We start from the raw sequence: 15461 nt of genomic DNA, 5'->3' as shown, positions 1-15461 counted from the left end.
AGCTCAGTGCTAAGCATTTACATATAATAGCTCATTTGATTCCCCCCAACCAACCACTTGTGAGATAAATACTAATTTATTCCCATTTCTCATATGAAGAAACAGACCCAGCCTCGTTAAGTAATTTGCCCTTCCCCAAGGACACAAACTCCCAGCTCCCTCTGACTTATCTACTCTCCACATTTCCATGCATACAATTATCTTTCATGATTTTATTAAAAGATATCATTATTGAATACAAAAATTATTCAGATAGCTTCAGAAAGTGTTCTTTGTCTTCAAGATATTATCTTGGAAGGGACATTCAAATGTATCCTATCAGTCAAAATCAAATACACATTTTCTCAAATGCATGAAAAATGAAGAGATGAACTTTTGCAATTGCTTAAATGTACACAAGCCCAACAACTCCAATTAGAATTGTGATTCAAGAAGGGATGGAGATCAGTGTTTTATTCAACCAGTAAATTACTTCTCAAAAGTTTATTTTACAACTGCAAACTTCCATCTCTGCAATTTACTTAAAAATTGAATTAATAATAAAATTATCAAGGAGAAGCCAGTTCAGTGAAAACAATGCAGAGCCTCATAGTGAAACTTAGGCCTATTTAGGGATGAAGCCATATAAAAATCCCTATTAAAAATTCAAAAATAATTGTAGTGATGTTAAACTTTGAGAGAGGCAAAAAGCCTTGTTTGGCTTTAAAACATTTAAATTCAATGTAATGAAAAGTGGTCTGAGTGCTTCTTTTTACTTTGTTTTGTGGGAAATTGTGCTGGGAATGTGGATCTATTGTGCACAAAGGATGTTGGCTTTATGCTGGAACCAATGGGCAGGTTGAGTTGAGAAACAATTAGCTCAGTCAGCAAGCCTTTGAATCTGATTAAGCCAGGAAGTGGTCACTCCCCAGGACAGGGCAGAAGGGAATCAAGGCAGCCACTCCAAAACAAGGAATGGTTTTTCACTCTTTCTCTCTCTCTCTCTCTCTCTCTCTCTCTCTGAAATAAACCAGTATTAGAAATGATTGTGTCTAATTTATATCAAGGATTATATGACGACATTCCATCTCCAGTGAAAGGAATCATATCTTGTTTCCAAGTGGATCAACAGTCCCCATGTGTCATGGCTACCGTCTCTAAGAAACTTCTGTTTATTGGGGCCTGTCATATGCTCATGTTTTGGTAACAAAACATCTTTGAGACCAAAGACTCAAGTCACAGAGGAAAATGAAGGCCCTATATCAGGCTGCTGGTCGGATTCTCGTTACTCTGGGGAGTCTCAGCGTATTCTCTGGAGTTATTGCTTTTTTCCCTGTTTTTTCTCACAAGCTCTGGTTCACTGGATGGAGTGTCCATATTGCTTGTCCCATCTGGAATGGAGCTTTGGTAGGATCATATTTTATTAAGTATTTTGAGAGAATAAAGGGAGATGGGAGGGAGAGGGGAAAACAGAATAACGTGTCCTTTAACATTTTCCTGACAATGCAAAGAAGTCAAAATTCTGCAGAAAACCAGAATTCACCTTAGTACGTGGATTTGTATTAGTTTATATATATTATATGCCAGAAACTCTTGTTTAAATTTTTTATGTCCTTGATGAACACAAATACCTTTATTTTATTGATTTATTTTTTGTGGTCGAGGATCGAACCCATGCCTCAAGCATGCTAGGTAGGCAAGCACTCTGCCGTTGAGCTACAAGTGCAGCCCATAGTTATATTTTAAGTATTGGGGTTTTGTTTATAATGTTTTAATATGTATGCATATTTATTGTGTGAATCATAATGAAATGTTTAAGAAACTTAAAATTTTTATTTTAATCTTCTTACCTTGATATTCTGAGAAACTAGAACTCATCCTTTTGAAATTCAATTTACAGATTTAGAAAAAGGCATAAACCATCATACAATTTAAAAGTGTAGAATGAAGTAAAATAATTTTCAAATTAATATTTCCTTAGAAATACCAAGGTGGGCCTACATGACCCTAAAATTTGCAAGCCCCAAAGCTTTGTTCTCCTGCGACTTTCTTTGTACCCAACTGTTTGAACTGAAAATAATTCAAGAAGTGGGGTGTTGGGGGCTGGGGTTGAAGCTCTGTGGTAGAGTACTAGTCTAGCACACACGAGGCACTGGCTTTGATCCTCAGTACCACATAATAAATAAATAAATAAACAGACAAACAAACTAACAAATAAATAAAATGTATTGTGTCCATCTACAATTAAATTTTTTTGAACAATAAGGCAGTGGGGTGTTGAACTTCACTGACTTCACAATTTGCTAGGAAAGTATGTATGCACCTAGTCAAGTGTCTGCACTAAGTAGATGCTTATTTAGTAATCTCACAGATAAGAAACTGGCTTACCTCAGCTCCCTGATCCAACAAAACAAGTACAACCCTCCTTGGGAGGAAAGGACTTAACATCATGACTTAACAGGAGTGATGAGGGTCCCTGCCTAGTTTCTCTCCTTATTTCCCATGAGATATATTTTCTCATTATCAAATATTCTTATCTTCCACCAGTTACTGGAGAATTCCATTCTGAAGTTTTTTGATCTTAAAGAAATTTCTATTAAAATATAGCTACTCTTGGGTGGGCTAACATCTTAAATCTTTAAATAATTGACTGGGATGCTATCTAAAAGTATAACCCCTGGAAACATAATGTTTAACTTACTTATGAAATAAGTATTTATTGAAGAACTATGGCATTTGGGGGGATTCATAGGAAGATCCATCCAAGTCTTGGTCTTAAGTAGGAATTCTGCCTTTAATAGTGTGTGGACACAGGAAGCAGGGTGGGTGGGAGGGAAACTGAAACTTGGGTGGTGTTCTCTTTCTTCTTTTCTTTTAAAATACATTCTTTTACATATACTTCCCCCATCTAGACCTTCCCTTCCTTTCCCCAGCACCTACCTCAAACCACACTTTCATTCAAAGAAATGTTTATTGAACTAAATACAGCAATGGCAATTACATTTATTCAAGCAGCAATTTTTTTTTTTGTTGGTGACCCAGAATAAGAAAAATATTTCACATCAGGACCTGGAATATACATAAAGAGACTTAACATCTTTCTTTCTAGATGAATATCGATTTACTCATATCAATATGTGTAACAAAACTTTCACAATACTGGGTTTTTTATATGAAATGTATGCTGGTGATTTTTATTCCACTTAACTATTTTATTTTACATTTCTTCCCCTTTTGGGGGGGGGATGGCCCTAGGGATTGAATCCAGGGGCACTACACCACGGAGTACATTCCCAGTCCTTTTTATATTTTCATTTTGAGACAGGGTCTCCCTAATTTGCCCAGGCTGGCATCAAACTTGTATCCTCCTGCCTCAGCCTCCCAAGCTGCTGGGATTACAGGTGTGCACTACCACACTCAGCTCCTATTTAATTATTTTAGAATGACTATTAGACAGCTGATCCCCAAAGTTTAACAAAACCATGAATGTAGTCCAACCCTCCATCCTTTTCTTTTGGTCTTTGCCTATCCCTGAAGAGTCTGTCAATAAATTCAACAAATATTGGTAGAATTCCGATTAAGGTTATAAATACTGAACGTAGACTTGTTCTAAGCCAAACATCTATTTTACCAATAGGCCCAGGGAAATGACAGTGTCTCCTCCAGCAGGCAGCTAGTTGATGGCTGTTTGATTTCAGGGGCAGCAGTGTGGAGAGGTACAGTGAGAGACATAGGATTTGGGGAGGTGGACCTATGTTCAAGTTCTGACTTAATGTTGGTACATGATCAAACACAGGACCCTCTGTCAGTCACTTCCTCCTTGCCTTGACCTATAATAAGGAGAATTTCATAGGTGAGAGGAAGGCATGTGGGAAACTGTCTAAACCTAAGCTGTTCCATGAGAACAAACACAAATTGAACAGATTGTGTCATGGAGAGCTTTGCCAATTTTAAAGCTCTACTCAAATGCTAGTTAATACTCTGCCTTTCATTGGTGCCCTGCTCTCTGTCCAAACTCTTTGTTATTGATCCCTTGCCACCCGCCTCACTGTCCTGTCCTGTTTCCTGATGACCTCCTAAGTCCCCCACCCTTACCTCCTGGACCTCATCACACATCACTCTTTTTTCCTCCTCCTCCTCCTCCTCCTCCTCCATCTCCTCCTCTTCCTCCTCCTTCTTTTTCTTTCTATCTCTCTATCTCTATCTCTATCTCTATCGCTTTCTCTCTTTGTGGAGCTGGGAATTGAACCCAGGGGTGCTCTGTCACTGAACTACAATCCCAGCCCTTTTTTATTTTAATTAGGGTCTCACTAAATTGCCAAGAATTTGGAATCTTCCTGCTTCAGCCTCCAGGATAGCTGGGATTACTGGTGCACCACTGTACTTTGCTTATTGTTTGACAAATGAATATTATACAAGGATAGGGATATAGTGGGCTGGGGATATAGCTCAGTTGGTAGAGTGCTTGCCTCACATACACAAGGCCTTGGGTTCAACCTCCAGCACCACAAAAACAAGGACAGGGATACACACACACACACACACACACAATCCTATTTTGTTTACTGCTCTATCTCTATTCAGAGTCACATACTGGGTTTTCAATAAATATTATTTGATGAATACTGTTGAGTAAGTGCATGAATCTATGCTCTCCCTTCTGGTGGTACAGAATATCTTACACAGTCGAACTCTGACTAGGTTGCAAGGACTGAAGGTCAAGCTGGTATTTATAATAAAACAGCAAAAAAAAAAATCTTTGTGAGAAGGAACACAATGAGAATGCTCACTCTTCCAATGATGTCTAAATCTGGAACAAGGAGATTTCCCCTCCCCCCCTTCTGAGTTTCCTATGGAGCCACAGTTCTATCTGATCGGGGTCAACTTCAAAAGTTCTCCACCTCATTCCACAACTTCCCTTGCCAATCACTTCATTTGCCTCCAAATATGTCTTCCTCTGGTGAAAAGATAATTTGTACAATTCAATCACATCAACATTTCCTTTTGCAAATGACTCCATATTTCTTTTGAAACTGTAAGATAGATTTTGCATGCGATACAGTACCTGTATTTGTTCAACACCTTTTAGTCAAGACTTTCTAAGTACTCCACAAATATGAGGCTTCAGACTCTAACTCCATTCTGACAGCCACATGACACGTACTTTTCCCAGAATCTCTGAGCTAGGTTATTTAAAGGCATCAGCAGCTGGTAAGTATGCAGAGAGGAGATCTTTGTGCCTTAAGGACTGAGCCCCACTAATCCTGGAAAATGTGGCTTGCAGATGAAACTCTGCTGAAGAGACTGAAGTACAGTGAATTTGATCCCACTACCCAGGCCTGGAGAAGCCAGCGATTTGGCCCAATGGCAAGTGGCAGCAGTGCACCCAGAACTCCGCTGAGAAACAGGAATTGGGGAGAAAGGTCAGGGCTCCACTTAGTCACGCAGGCCTCGGTTTCCTTAAGGGTTACAGGAGGGCCTTGATTACCCAATCGTTCATGTCTCTTGATAGCTTCAACAACCACAACTCCCAACCCTCGGGTGGTGTCAAAGGAACGCCGGAGCTAGACAGCAGATAAATAAAAACAGTTTTAAAAAACAATAATATTGAAATAGAGAAAAAGAGACCTCAGTATAGAACTGGGTCCAATCCCAAATACAGTATAATCAAGTGGGAATTTATAGCTCCAAATCAGAGTGGGGATCAGTGGATAGAAAAGGATCGAGTGGAAACATGGGTGACAAAGGGAATTCTGGCTAAAATGACCTATTGGGATCCTGCTGCAGGTGACCAGACATCTCTGGGGGAAGATGGAGGATTAGGAAGCCAAACAGATTCTGAGTGTGAACAGACATTACAGATACTGAGGCTGGGGGTTTCTTGCCAAACTGATTTGAATTCTTGTTAAAATGGAATCTTACAAGGAAGGGCACAGGGGCCAAGGAAAAGGTTCAGGAACCTAACTAAAGTTTGCTCGAGCAAAGAATCTTCGTCAATTTTCTGCTAGGAGAACCTAAGCCTCTTTTCGTTCAGTGTGATTGAATAGGAATTAATCATCTTGTCACCAAAACCAATTCTGTCTTCTCTGACTTCTCTTTCACTGTCTTGGAAACACAGTTTCAAACCCTAGGAGTAGATTTTTGACTCAATACTTTTCTCTAAATTAGCCCTTCTCAAACTGTAGAAATCACTGGAGGATCATGTTGAGATGCAGATCCTGATTTAGTAGGTTTGCTTGGGGCCTGAGGGTCTGCAAGTCTAGGGAGTTCTGGGGATGCCCTTGCTGCTGGTCCCAGGATGGCACTTGAGCCACAATGCCCTTAACCAGCCCAGGCCCAGCCCCAGTCCAGTTAGCTGTCCTGTGACTTTGATTTTGTCTCTGAGGCATATTCCTATACATTCCTTCTCCCTGCGCACCTTTCCCACCCTTTATCACTTCCCACCCCTACTCAGAGGTGGTATCCAGATAACTTCAATAGCCAAACTGTGCCAATCTCTCCATTAGTGGATTTATAAATCCAATCTATTGAGGAGCTAACAGCATTTACAACAAATAGAACAGAATAGAGAATAGTAGAGTGTATATCACGTAGAGTAAAGGTTAAGTGCTATTTTTGTTAGATATAAAAAGATTTATAAGTAGGTCATGGTACAAGATATATTACTGTGAGCAGAGTTTTTTAAAAAGAGAGAAAGAAAGCCTGAAGAACCAGGGTCCTGCAGAGACCTCGGAGCCTCACTGCATTCTAACAGGCATGCGTGCCCCATCTGGCTCATCTTTCTAAACCTTCCTGGAAGTCAAGCTAGCTGTTTCTTCAACATCTTTTGGCATTGCTTTATTATCCCCAAACAAAATCCAGACACACTAGCCTAATTTTTGAGGCCTCCCTACCCTGATGTCACATGATTCTGAACCCCAATCTTCTCTTATTCACAGGGAGGGAGGTCTGGGCTCCTTACTCCCTATTCCTTAAGCAGGATGCCACTCCCTCACCTGCCCACATGCTGATCCCACAGCCAGGACTGCCTGCCCTCCCTCCGTCACCTCCAGAGATCATGGGTATCCCTCAAACTTGCCTCACATCCTGCTGTTCATTATGCCTTCATCATGGATGAAAGTGGTAACTCGTCACCTAGGCTTTTTGGTGTAGAAAATGCCGTTCCTCTTGCCTAATTTTGTGGATATTCTTATATGTGCCTTATTTTCATACCTGGGCTATAAATGCTAATGAAAGTTGCAATTATGATTTATGCAAATATGATTTGGTGGTCTTCCTCATCTGATTTAGCCTCCCTGTATTTCATTTGAGAAGTGGAGAGAATGTCTCTGATAGGGTCATTATGAGGATTAAGCAAATTAACACATGTCAAGTTGTTTAGCATAGTGTCTGCTATATATTAAGCACTCCGTGAATGTTAACAGTTATTATGATTATTTTATCTGCTTTGGGCCCATCTTATCCCTTGTTTATAGTAGACCCACAATAGATGCTTAGGCGAATAAATTACCCCATATAAATATGATGGCTTTAAAAGTTTCTATTTTTGTTTTGACTGTTCCCAGCTTCCTTCAATTCATCTGCTTCTGGGAACTGCATCCTTTACTTAAGCAATTTAAAGATTTAGTGGGAGGACTCACAATCACCATGCAATCAAAATGTTAGCAGCAATTGTTGTGAAACCCAAGTTGGTGGAAGTGCCCAGAAAGTAAGCCAATAGCTGTCGAGAATAGCTGAGGGAGGATGGTGCTTTTCTGCTCCTTGCTGTTCACCCTCTCCACTCTGTCTTTCCCCACAGCTGCACTGTGATTTTTTGACCTCCCAGACACCTTCTCTCTCACCTCTCCCTGGACTTGTCTTGCCTACTGTCAAATCTCTTCCTTTTTCTTTCAATTTCCTCCATCCCTATCTAAAAAGAAAATTTGCATGAAAGAAGTGCAAGAAAGAAAAGGGGACAGCTGTAACTCCTGTCACAGGGGGGAAATACCCTGCATGGATCCCCCATCCCTGGCAAGGGGAGTCAGAGATGATGGGCGTACTCAGCCCTTGAGTCACTACCCCATCCACCATGCCATCCGCAGGATGGATTTAACAAGAGACTGAACTGCATTTATACTCAACCGACTCTGTGAAAGATCTTTTTCAAAGTTTTGTGTAAACAAAGCAAAATTCAAGCTGGCAGCTACAACAGAAGTCACAGGCAATTGCACCTCTGCAGCATTTTTTCTACGTTTGAAGGGAAAAAAAAAAACAGCTCATGCTAAAGTAATTAAGGCAACCTGGAATCTAAGCATCTGATAATGTCAGTTATCTTCTAGTTAAGCCAGCAGAGGGGGGGGGGGTGGGTGAGGCTGTCTCCTTTGCTTTCATCTTGCTTCCACATTTCTCTCTCTGATTAATGACATTGGAGTGATGTGTCAATTGAGGGCCAGGCCTCTGAAAGCCTAGCCTAGCCCCAGGCTTGCCCCATGGCATCAGTTACAATTGCTCTTATTAATTCTCAGGTTTTGTACTATTTATGCAGGCTCAATCTCCATAGGGTCCCTTGGAAACTCCTCTTGTAGAATCAAGCCAGGAAGCTCTTCTGACTACAGATGGTTCTGTTTTTATCCATGGAGTTTTATGATATGGCCATGCCAAGTCTGGAATTTCAGGCCCGACTAATGAGAGGTTTTGTGAGAGTGAATGTGTGTGTATTTGTGTGTGTGCGTGTGTGCATGTGTGTATGTGTTGCGCTCTCTCAAATCTCTAAATCCAACATTCAAAATACAATATGCCAGAAAAATGAAAAGCTAAGTCTCCAAACCGTAAATATGCCAAAGCTCGAACTACAAACCCTGCACACCACAAAGTCATATTGGTAAAAACGCTGATTTCCCCCCTTGAACTTGCCAGTTCTATATGTACCGTTGTGTTTATCTCTCTATTCAAAACCAAAATTTTCCTTTTTTTAGATCTTTCCACTTTTAATATCTTATTTTAAGCACGCCTCTTCCTGGTTTTCTCTCTTGACCTCAAAACATTCCTTGGTCAAGCCCAGAATGATTTATATGGATTGGGAATAAGCAATTTATAATCTCAATAACCACAAAAGTCTCCTGCATCAGACCTGGTGCTGAATCAAAGATGAGCTCAGAGATTTTTTTTTTCGTTATCTATTGCTCAACTCTGGTGGCAACATTCCCTCCTTTGTTAACCATTTCCATTCTGTATGTTGGGCCTTTCTCCCTCAATGGTGACTAGAAAGAAAAACTGTCTTTTGAAAAGCTGGACACAACTGCACCCAGAACAATAAAGGCCACATCACACATTCATTCCAGTGATAATCTTTGTTGTTGGAAAAACAGAGATCGTTTATTTGTAGCCCATCAGCAGGCCCAGGCCTCGGAATCTCAGGGGAAAAAAAAGCAAGTAGCTAAAGAGAAATGTCACTGCTGGGAGGGATCTTAGGGCTCTGTGACAGGTCTCCATTCTGGTCCTTCCCATTTGCAATTTTAGCAATTTGTGAGAAAGATGAAAAAGAGCCACTTATTCAAAATAAAACATTCGTCCAGGGGTATAAAACCAAGCTTGTATTACGGTGACACGGTATCTGAGATTTTCACTGGGATGGCGAAGGCAAGACCAAGAATGTAAAATCAAGCTGGTGTGAATCAGGCCTTTCTGACATTAATGGCTTATTTTCTTCATTGTCATCACAGTTTCTTCTTCAGAGGAAGAGGAGATCAGAGCCATAAATCCATTTAGCCATTTGCTGTTCCTTCTAGTTTGTGATAAAGTCGTCAAACTGTGAGACAGATTGAACTCTTTCCAGAGGTACCTTCTATTGTGGATGTTACTTTTCCAATTTTCTTTTCACAGGCCATCACAGCTGGTGTGCTTGTACTGTCGGCTTACAACGAGTGGACCCACAGACACCTGGTAAACACAGAGACGTTAAGTAGGACAGCAGAGTGGGTTTGAAGGTTAAGCACCACTCATTTAGGATGGCACACAGAGAATGATTTCCACTTATCAAGGAATTTGATCTAATTGTGACCGTATTATGATGGATTTCAGCAATAAACTTTATGCTTTAAATTAATATTTTTTTTATCTGATTTCTACTCCAAACCATTTCTACCATGCCTTGTAGTAATTACTGTCTTTGGGGAGGACAGAGTCAATGGATATTCGAGCTCCTGAATTTAATTTTGAGAGAACAGAGCTACAGGCTCTTCTGCTTTTAATAATTTTTAATTTGTCTTCCTTCCTTCCTTCCTTCCTTTCTTCATTTCTTTCTTTCTCTCTTTCAATTTTCTTTATGATGCTGGGGATTGAATTTAGAGTCTCTCCCATGCTAGGCAAATGCTCTACCACCAAGCCATACCCTTTGCCCTAAAGTAATGTTCTTTTTAGTGTCAGCTCCTGTATTAGAGGTCTCCTTCTCATCTCTCTGTTACTTTTCTGGAAAAGGATGAAAAAAATCCATATCTGGCATTTCAACAGTATAGAGCCAGGTAATCCCAGTGCGTAGAAAGTCTACCGTATCCAATGATAGACTTTATTCCCATGGTTAAGCCTGTGCTTAATGTATGTGTGAATCAACAAGAGATCTGGCTAGAGTGCAGACTGTGATTCCACAGATCTGGATTAAGGTTGAGAGTCTTACTTTTCTGACAGACTCACCGGGGATGTCAATGCTGTGGGATAGCGGATCACATCCCAAGTAGCAAGAGAAGTTCCTAGAGAAGGCATTCTATTTTCTATTCTATTTTAGAATTTTATTTCTATCTCTAGTCTATTCTCTCATCTTGGATTATCCCATCAGAGACTGGTTCTATTTTTTTTTTTTTTTTTTGAACTGGGTATTGAACCCAGGGGTGCTTAACCACTAAGCCATATCCCCATGCCTTTTCATATTTTTATTTTGAGACAGATACTTGCTAAATTGCTGAGGCTGGCTTTGAACTCACCATCCTCTTGCCTCAATCTCCAGAGCAGCTGGGATTATAGGCATGTGCTACCACACCAAGCTACCAGGTTCTCTGTGCATATGGGAGATAAACAACTGTTTGTTGAATTGAATTGATTTCATTTTTGCCCCAGTTGGCTGACCTGTTTCTCTCCAAAGTGTAAATTGGAGGCAAGAATGTGAGAGCCTACAAAGAAAGTTGAAATCAGATGCGGTAGCACACACCTGTAATCCCAACTACTGGGGAGGTTGAAGCAGAAGGATCACAAGTTCAAGGCCAGCATCAACAACTTAGTGAGGCCTGGTCTCAAGATAAAATACATTTTACAAAAAGGGCTAGGTACAGTGCCCCTGGGTTCAATCCTCACTATCAAAGGAAAAAAAATAAATGATAAATAAATAAATAAGCAAATAAATAAAACAAAAAAAGATTGTGACCCAATTCCTCCTTTTCCAGTAGGAGAGATTAATACCTGGCAACTCCTTCTTCACATTGCTAAAAAGTTTTTGAAATAGCTCATCCTCACATTAACACTTTGTCTCTGTTTTATTTTCAGTGGGAAGCTAGCTTCACCTTTGTGATTCTGAGCATTATGGGATGTCCACTTCATTTTGCAGTAGCCTTGGAATCTGCTCTCCTTGGTCCATATTGCTTCTATTCATTTTCAGGGATCGCAGGGACCAATTATCTCGGTTATGCCATTGCCTTTCCTTTTCCATATGCGAAATTCCCATCGGTTTGCGTGGACCCCCTTAACTATGAAGAGTTCCACCTGACGCTTCAAGTCCTTGACTTGTGTCTGAGCTTTGCCCTGCTCTGTGCGTCTCTGACAGTGTTCATCAAACTTTCTGCAAGACTAATCCAGCATGGACACGTAAATGTAAGTTTCAGCAAAGGGGAACCTGGTGCTTACGCAATCCTGAATGGTAAAACAGAAGGTCTGGTATAGAAATACTAAATCTCTCCTTTGCCAGCATTTCCTATAGAACCATGTTACCCCGTGTCTGGCACATGATAGGTGCTCAATAATTATTTTTGAGTGAACAAATGGAAATACGTTGATATAAAACTAAAAGCACAGCTATAGGTAGTACTACCCAATTTTTGTCTCAATCGATATTAAATTTTTTTTTCTAAAAACAAGATATGGCTGCACATTTTACCACTTTTATTTTACATAGTACTGAAAATTCTAGCCAGAGCAATCAGGCAAGAAAAAGAAAAAATAAAAGTCATCCAATCAGAAAAGAAAAACTAAATTGTCTGTTTGAAGATGACATGATCTTATGTGTAGAAAACACTAAAGACTCCAGCAAAAAACTGTTAGAGCTGATAAACAAATGGAGTGTACTTACAGAATACAAAATCAACATACAAAAATCAGTTACTTTAAAGACTAGGCATGGATCCACCATATGACCCAGCTATACCACTCCTCAGCATTTATCTTAAAGAATTAAAGTCATCTTTCTCTCGTGATTCATGCATACTCATGTTTATAGCGGCACAATTTACAATAGACAAACTATGGAACCAACATGCAAGTGTCCATCAACATGTGAATGGATAAAGAAAATGTGGCATATATACACATATATACACTGGACACCCACAAGCAACAGAATACACAAAGTAATTTTATTCAGCCATAAAGAAAAACAAAATTGTATCATTTGCAGGAAAATGAATGGAACTTGAGACCATTAAGTTAAGCAAAATAAGCCAAAGTCAGAAGGCCAAGGTTTGAAGGTTTTCTCTCATATGAGGAAAAAGGGGGGGGAAAAAAGGTTTGTGATGGGGAAAGGAGGGTGATGGCCTGAGAAGCAAAGGAGATCAGTAGACTAGAACAAGGGGACCCGCAGGTGGGAGGAAGGAGGGAAGAAGTACTGGGAAGGGTATTGGCCAGCTTGTATTGTTACACTGTTTCTTATACTAATATGTAACAACAAATCCCACCATTATATATAACTATAATCACCAATGAAAAAGAAAAAAAAATCAGTTGCTGTATTTTTGGGTGGTGCTAAGGATTGAAACCCAAAGTCTTGGTCATGCTAGTCAAGTACTCTACCACTGAGCCCAAATTACATTTTTGTACTCTGACAGTAAGCAATCCAAAAAGAAAAAGAAAAACAACCCCATTTATAATAGCATCAATAAGAATAAAGGATGGAAAAGATGTGTATACTGAAAAAAATATAAAACACTGGTGGAAGACATTGAAGACACAAGTGGAAAGCTATTTCATGTTGCTGGAATAGAGGAATTAATATTGTTAAAATGTTCATTCTGCTCAAAACAATCTCTAGATTCTGTGTAATCCCCATCAAAATTGCAATGGCATTTTTCACAAAAATAGAAAAAAGCAACCTTAAAATTCACATGGATCCACAAAAGACCATGAAGAGCTAAAGTAATGAGAAATAAAAAAGTTGGAAGCATCACACTTCTGATTGTGAACCATATTACAAAATTACAGGAATTGAAACGCTGTGGTCCTGGCAAAACCCAGACAACAGACCAATGAAACAGAATACAGAGCCCAGGAATAAACAACTGGTCAAGTAATATTTGATAAGAGTGCCAGAAATACACATGGGAAAGTGTAGTCTCTTCAATAAATGGTGTTGAGAAAACTGGACACCCACAGGTAACAGAATGAAATTGAGCCCTTATCTTACAATATGCATAAAATTTAACTTGAAATGGAATAAAGACATAAATGCAAGACCAGAAGCTACAAAATTATTAGAAGAAAACATAGAGGAAAAGCTCTTTGACATCATCAGCCTAAGTAATGATTCTTCCAATAACTACACTAAAAGAGCCACCAATAAAAGCAAAGCTAAACAAATGAGATTACATCAAACTGAAATGCTATAATGAACCTATAAAAAAGGAAAAAAAAATACTTGCTTTCTTTTTTTGGTGGTGCTAAAGATTGAAACGCAAAGTCTTGGTCATACTAGGCAGGGGTTCTACCACTGAGCACTTGAAAGAAACAATAAAATGAACAGGCCTGTAGAATGGGAGAAAATATTTGCAAGCCATATATCTGATAAGGAGGTAATATCCAAAATATGTAAGGAACTCATACAACTTAATAGCAACGAAACCAAACAAACAAAAAGATGACCATATAGTCCAGCAATCCCACTTCTGGGTATATATTTGAAGGAAATAAAAGCATATCTTGAAGAGATATCTGCATTCCAATGTTCATTGCAGCATTGTTTGTAATAGCCAAGACATGGAAACAACCAATATGAATGGACAAAGAAAATGTGTTGTATATTTGCAGAGAAATATTAGTCAGCCTTAAAGAAGAAGGGAATTCTGCCATTTACAACAACATGGATGAAACTTGACCCGTGGTAAGTGAATTAAATCAGGCAGAGAAAGACGAATACCATATAACTTCACTTATGTGTGGAATCTGAAAGAATCAAACTTGCAGAAACAGAGTAGTATAATGATTGCTAGGGGCTGGGAGTTGGGGAAATGGAGATATTTTGGTCAGACTAAAAACTTTCAGTGATAAGATGAATAAGTAGAGGAGCTAATGTCCAATGTTATGACTATTGCTAACAACCCTGTGCTGTATACATGAAATTTGCTGAGAGTAAACCTTAATTCTTAACACATACACACACACACACACACACACACACACACACACTGATCATGTGAGTTGATAGCTAACTTGATTGTGGTAAATATTTCAAATCGTCACGTTGTATACCTTAAATTATTACAATAAAATATTACTTGTCATTTATATCTCAAGAAACTGGGAAAAAAACTGAAGTAAAGCACATTGAACTTTTTATAAGTAATGAATATGCATCCCCTTATCTTTCCTAAGTTTGAGGGTCATAAGAAAAAAAATTTCCCTGGGAAAAACATAGGTTAAGATAAACTAACCTTGAATTTTAAACTTAAACTTTTACATGATGCTTTGCCATGTTATTTTGCAGTTTATCATATGGAATTCAGGTCAATAGTTTGCTTTACTTTATATAATTAAATTTTACACTATAAAATTTCTGATAGAGGGCTGGGGATATGGATCCCTAAAAGAGCATTTGCCTGGCATGTGTGAAGCCCTGGTGTTCAATTCCCAGCACCTTACAGACCAAATACTAAGAACTTTTGGTGGAAATCAATTATAGTAATATCCTTAATGTTTTGTAATAATAGTCAAATACAGGCACCTTAATTTAGCTTCTATTCCATGAACTCCAAAATGTATATATACTCTGTGGCTAGACAATGCAGAATTTCTTCAAGAAATTCTGTACTTGTACTTGTACCCCAACAGAGAGGTTTATGTACCCCAACATCAGTTTATCTTTCTTTTTCCAGGAGCGCTAATAACAATACTAATGGTATGGTAATAACAAAGTGATTATTCTGTGTCAGTATAACTTCCCATTTTATAGGTAATACACTGAGGCTAAAGAGATAATATAACTTGCCCCAAGTCCCAAAGCTAATGAGTAATAGGGGCAGATTCATAACCCAGAG

At 39.1% G+C, this 15461-nt stretch overlaps 1 protein-coding gene across 1 annotated transcript; it reads left to right on the top strand.

The window, feature by feature from the left end:
- Nucleotides 1–1227: 1227 nt before the first annotated feature.
- Tmem212 (transmembrane protein 212) lies at nucleotides 1228–11883 on the top strand. The gene is made up of 3 exons (XM_027942145.1): nucleotides 1228–1386; nucleotides 9841–9900; nucleotides 11491–11883. The coding sequence occupies exons 1-3, from the start codon at nucleotides 1228–1230 to the stop codon at nucleotides 11881–11883; spliced, it is 612 nt and encodes a 203-aa protein (XP_027797946.1).
- The last annotated feature ends 3578 nt before the right edge of the window (nucleotides 11884–15461 follow it).

Source organism: Marmota flaviventris, chromosome 8 (assembly GCF_047511675.1).
Source record: "Marmota flaviventris isolate mMarFla1 chromosome 8, mMarFla1.hap1, whole genome shotgun sequence".
NCBI classification, from domain to species: Eukaryota; Metazoa; Chordata; class Mammalia; order Rodentia; family Sciuridae; genus Marmota; species Marmota flaviventris.
The sequence above is the reverse complement of the archived record's forward strand: the minus strand, read 5'-3'. Positions and strand labels throughout refer to the sequence as shown.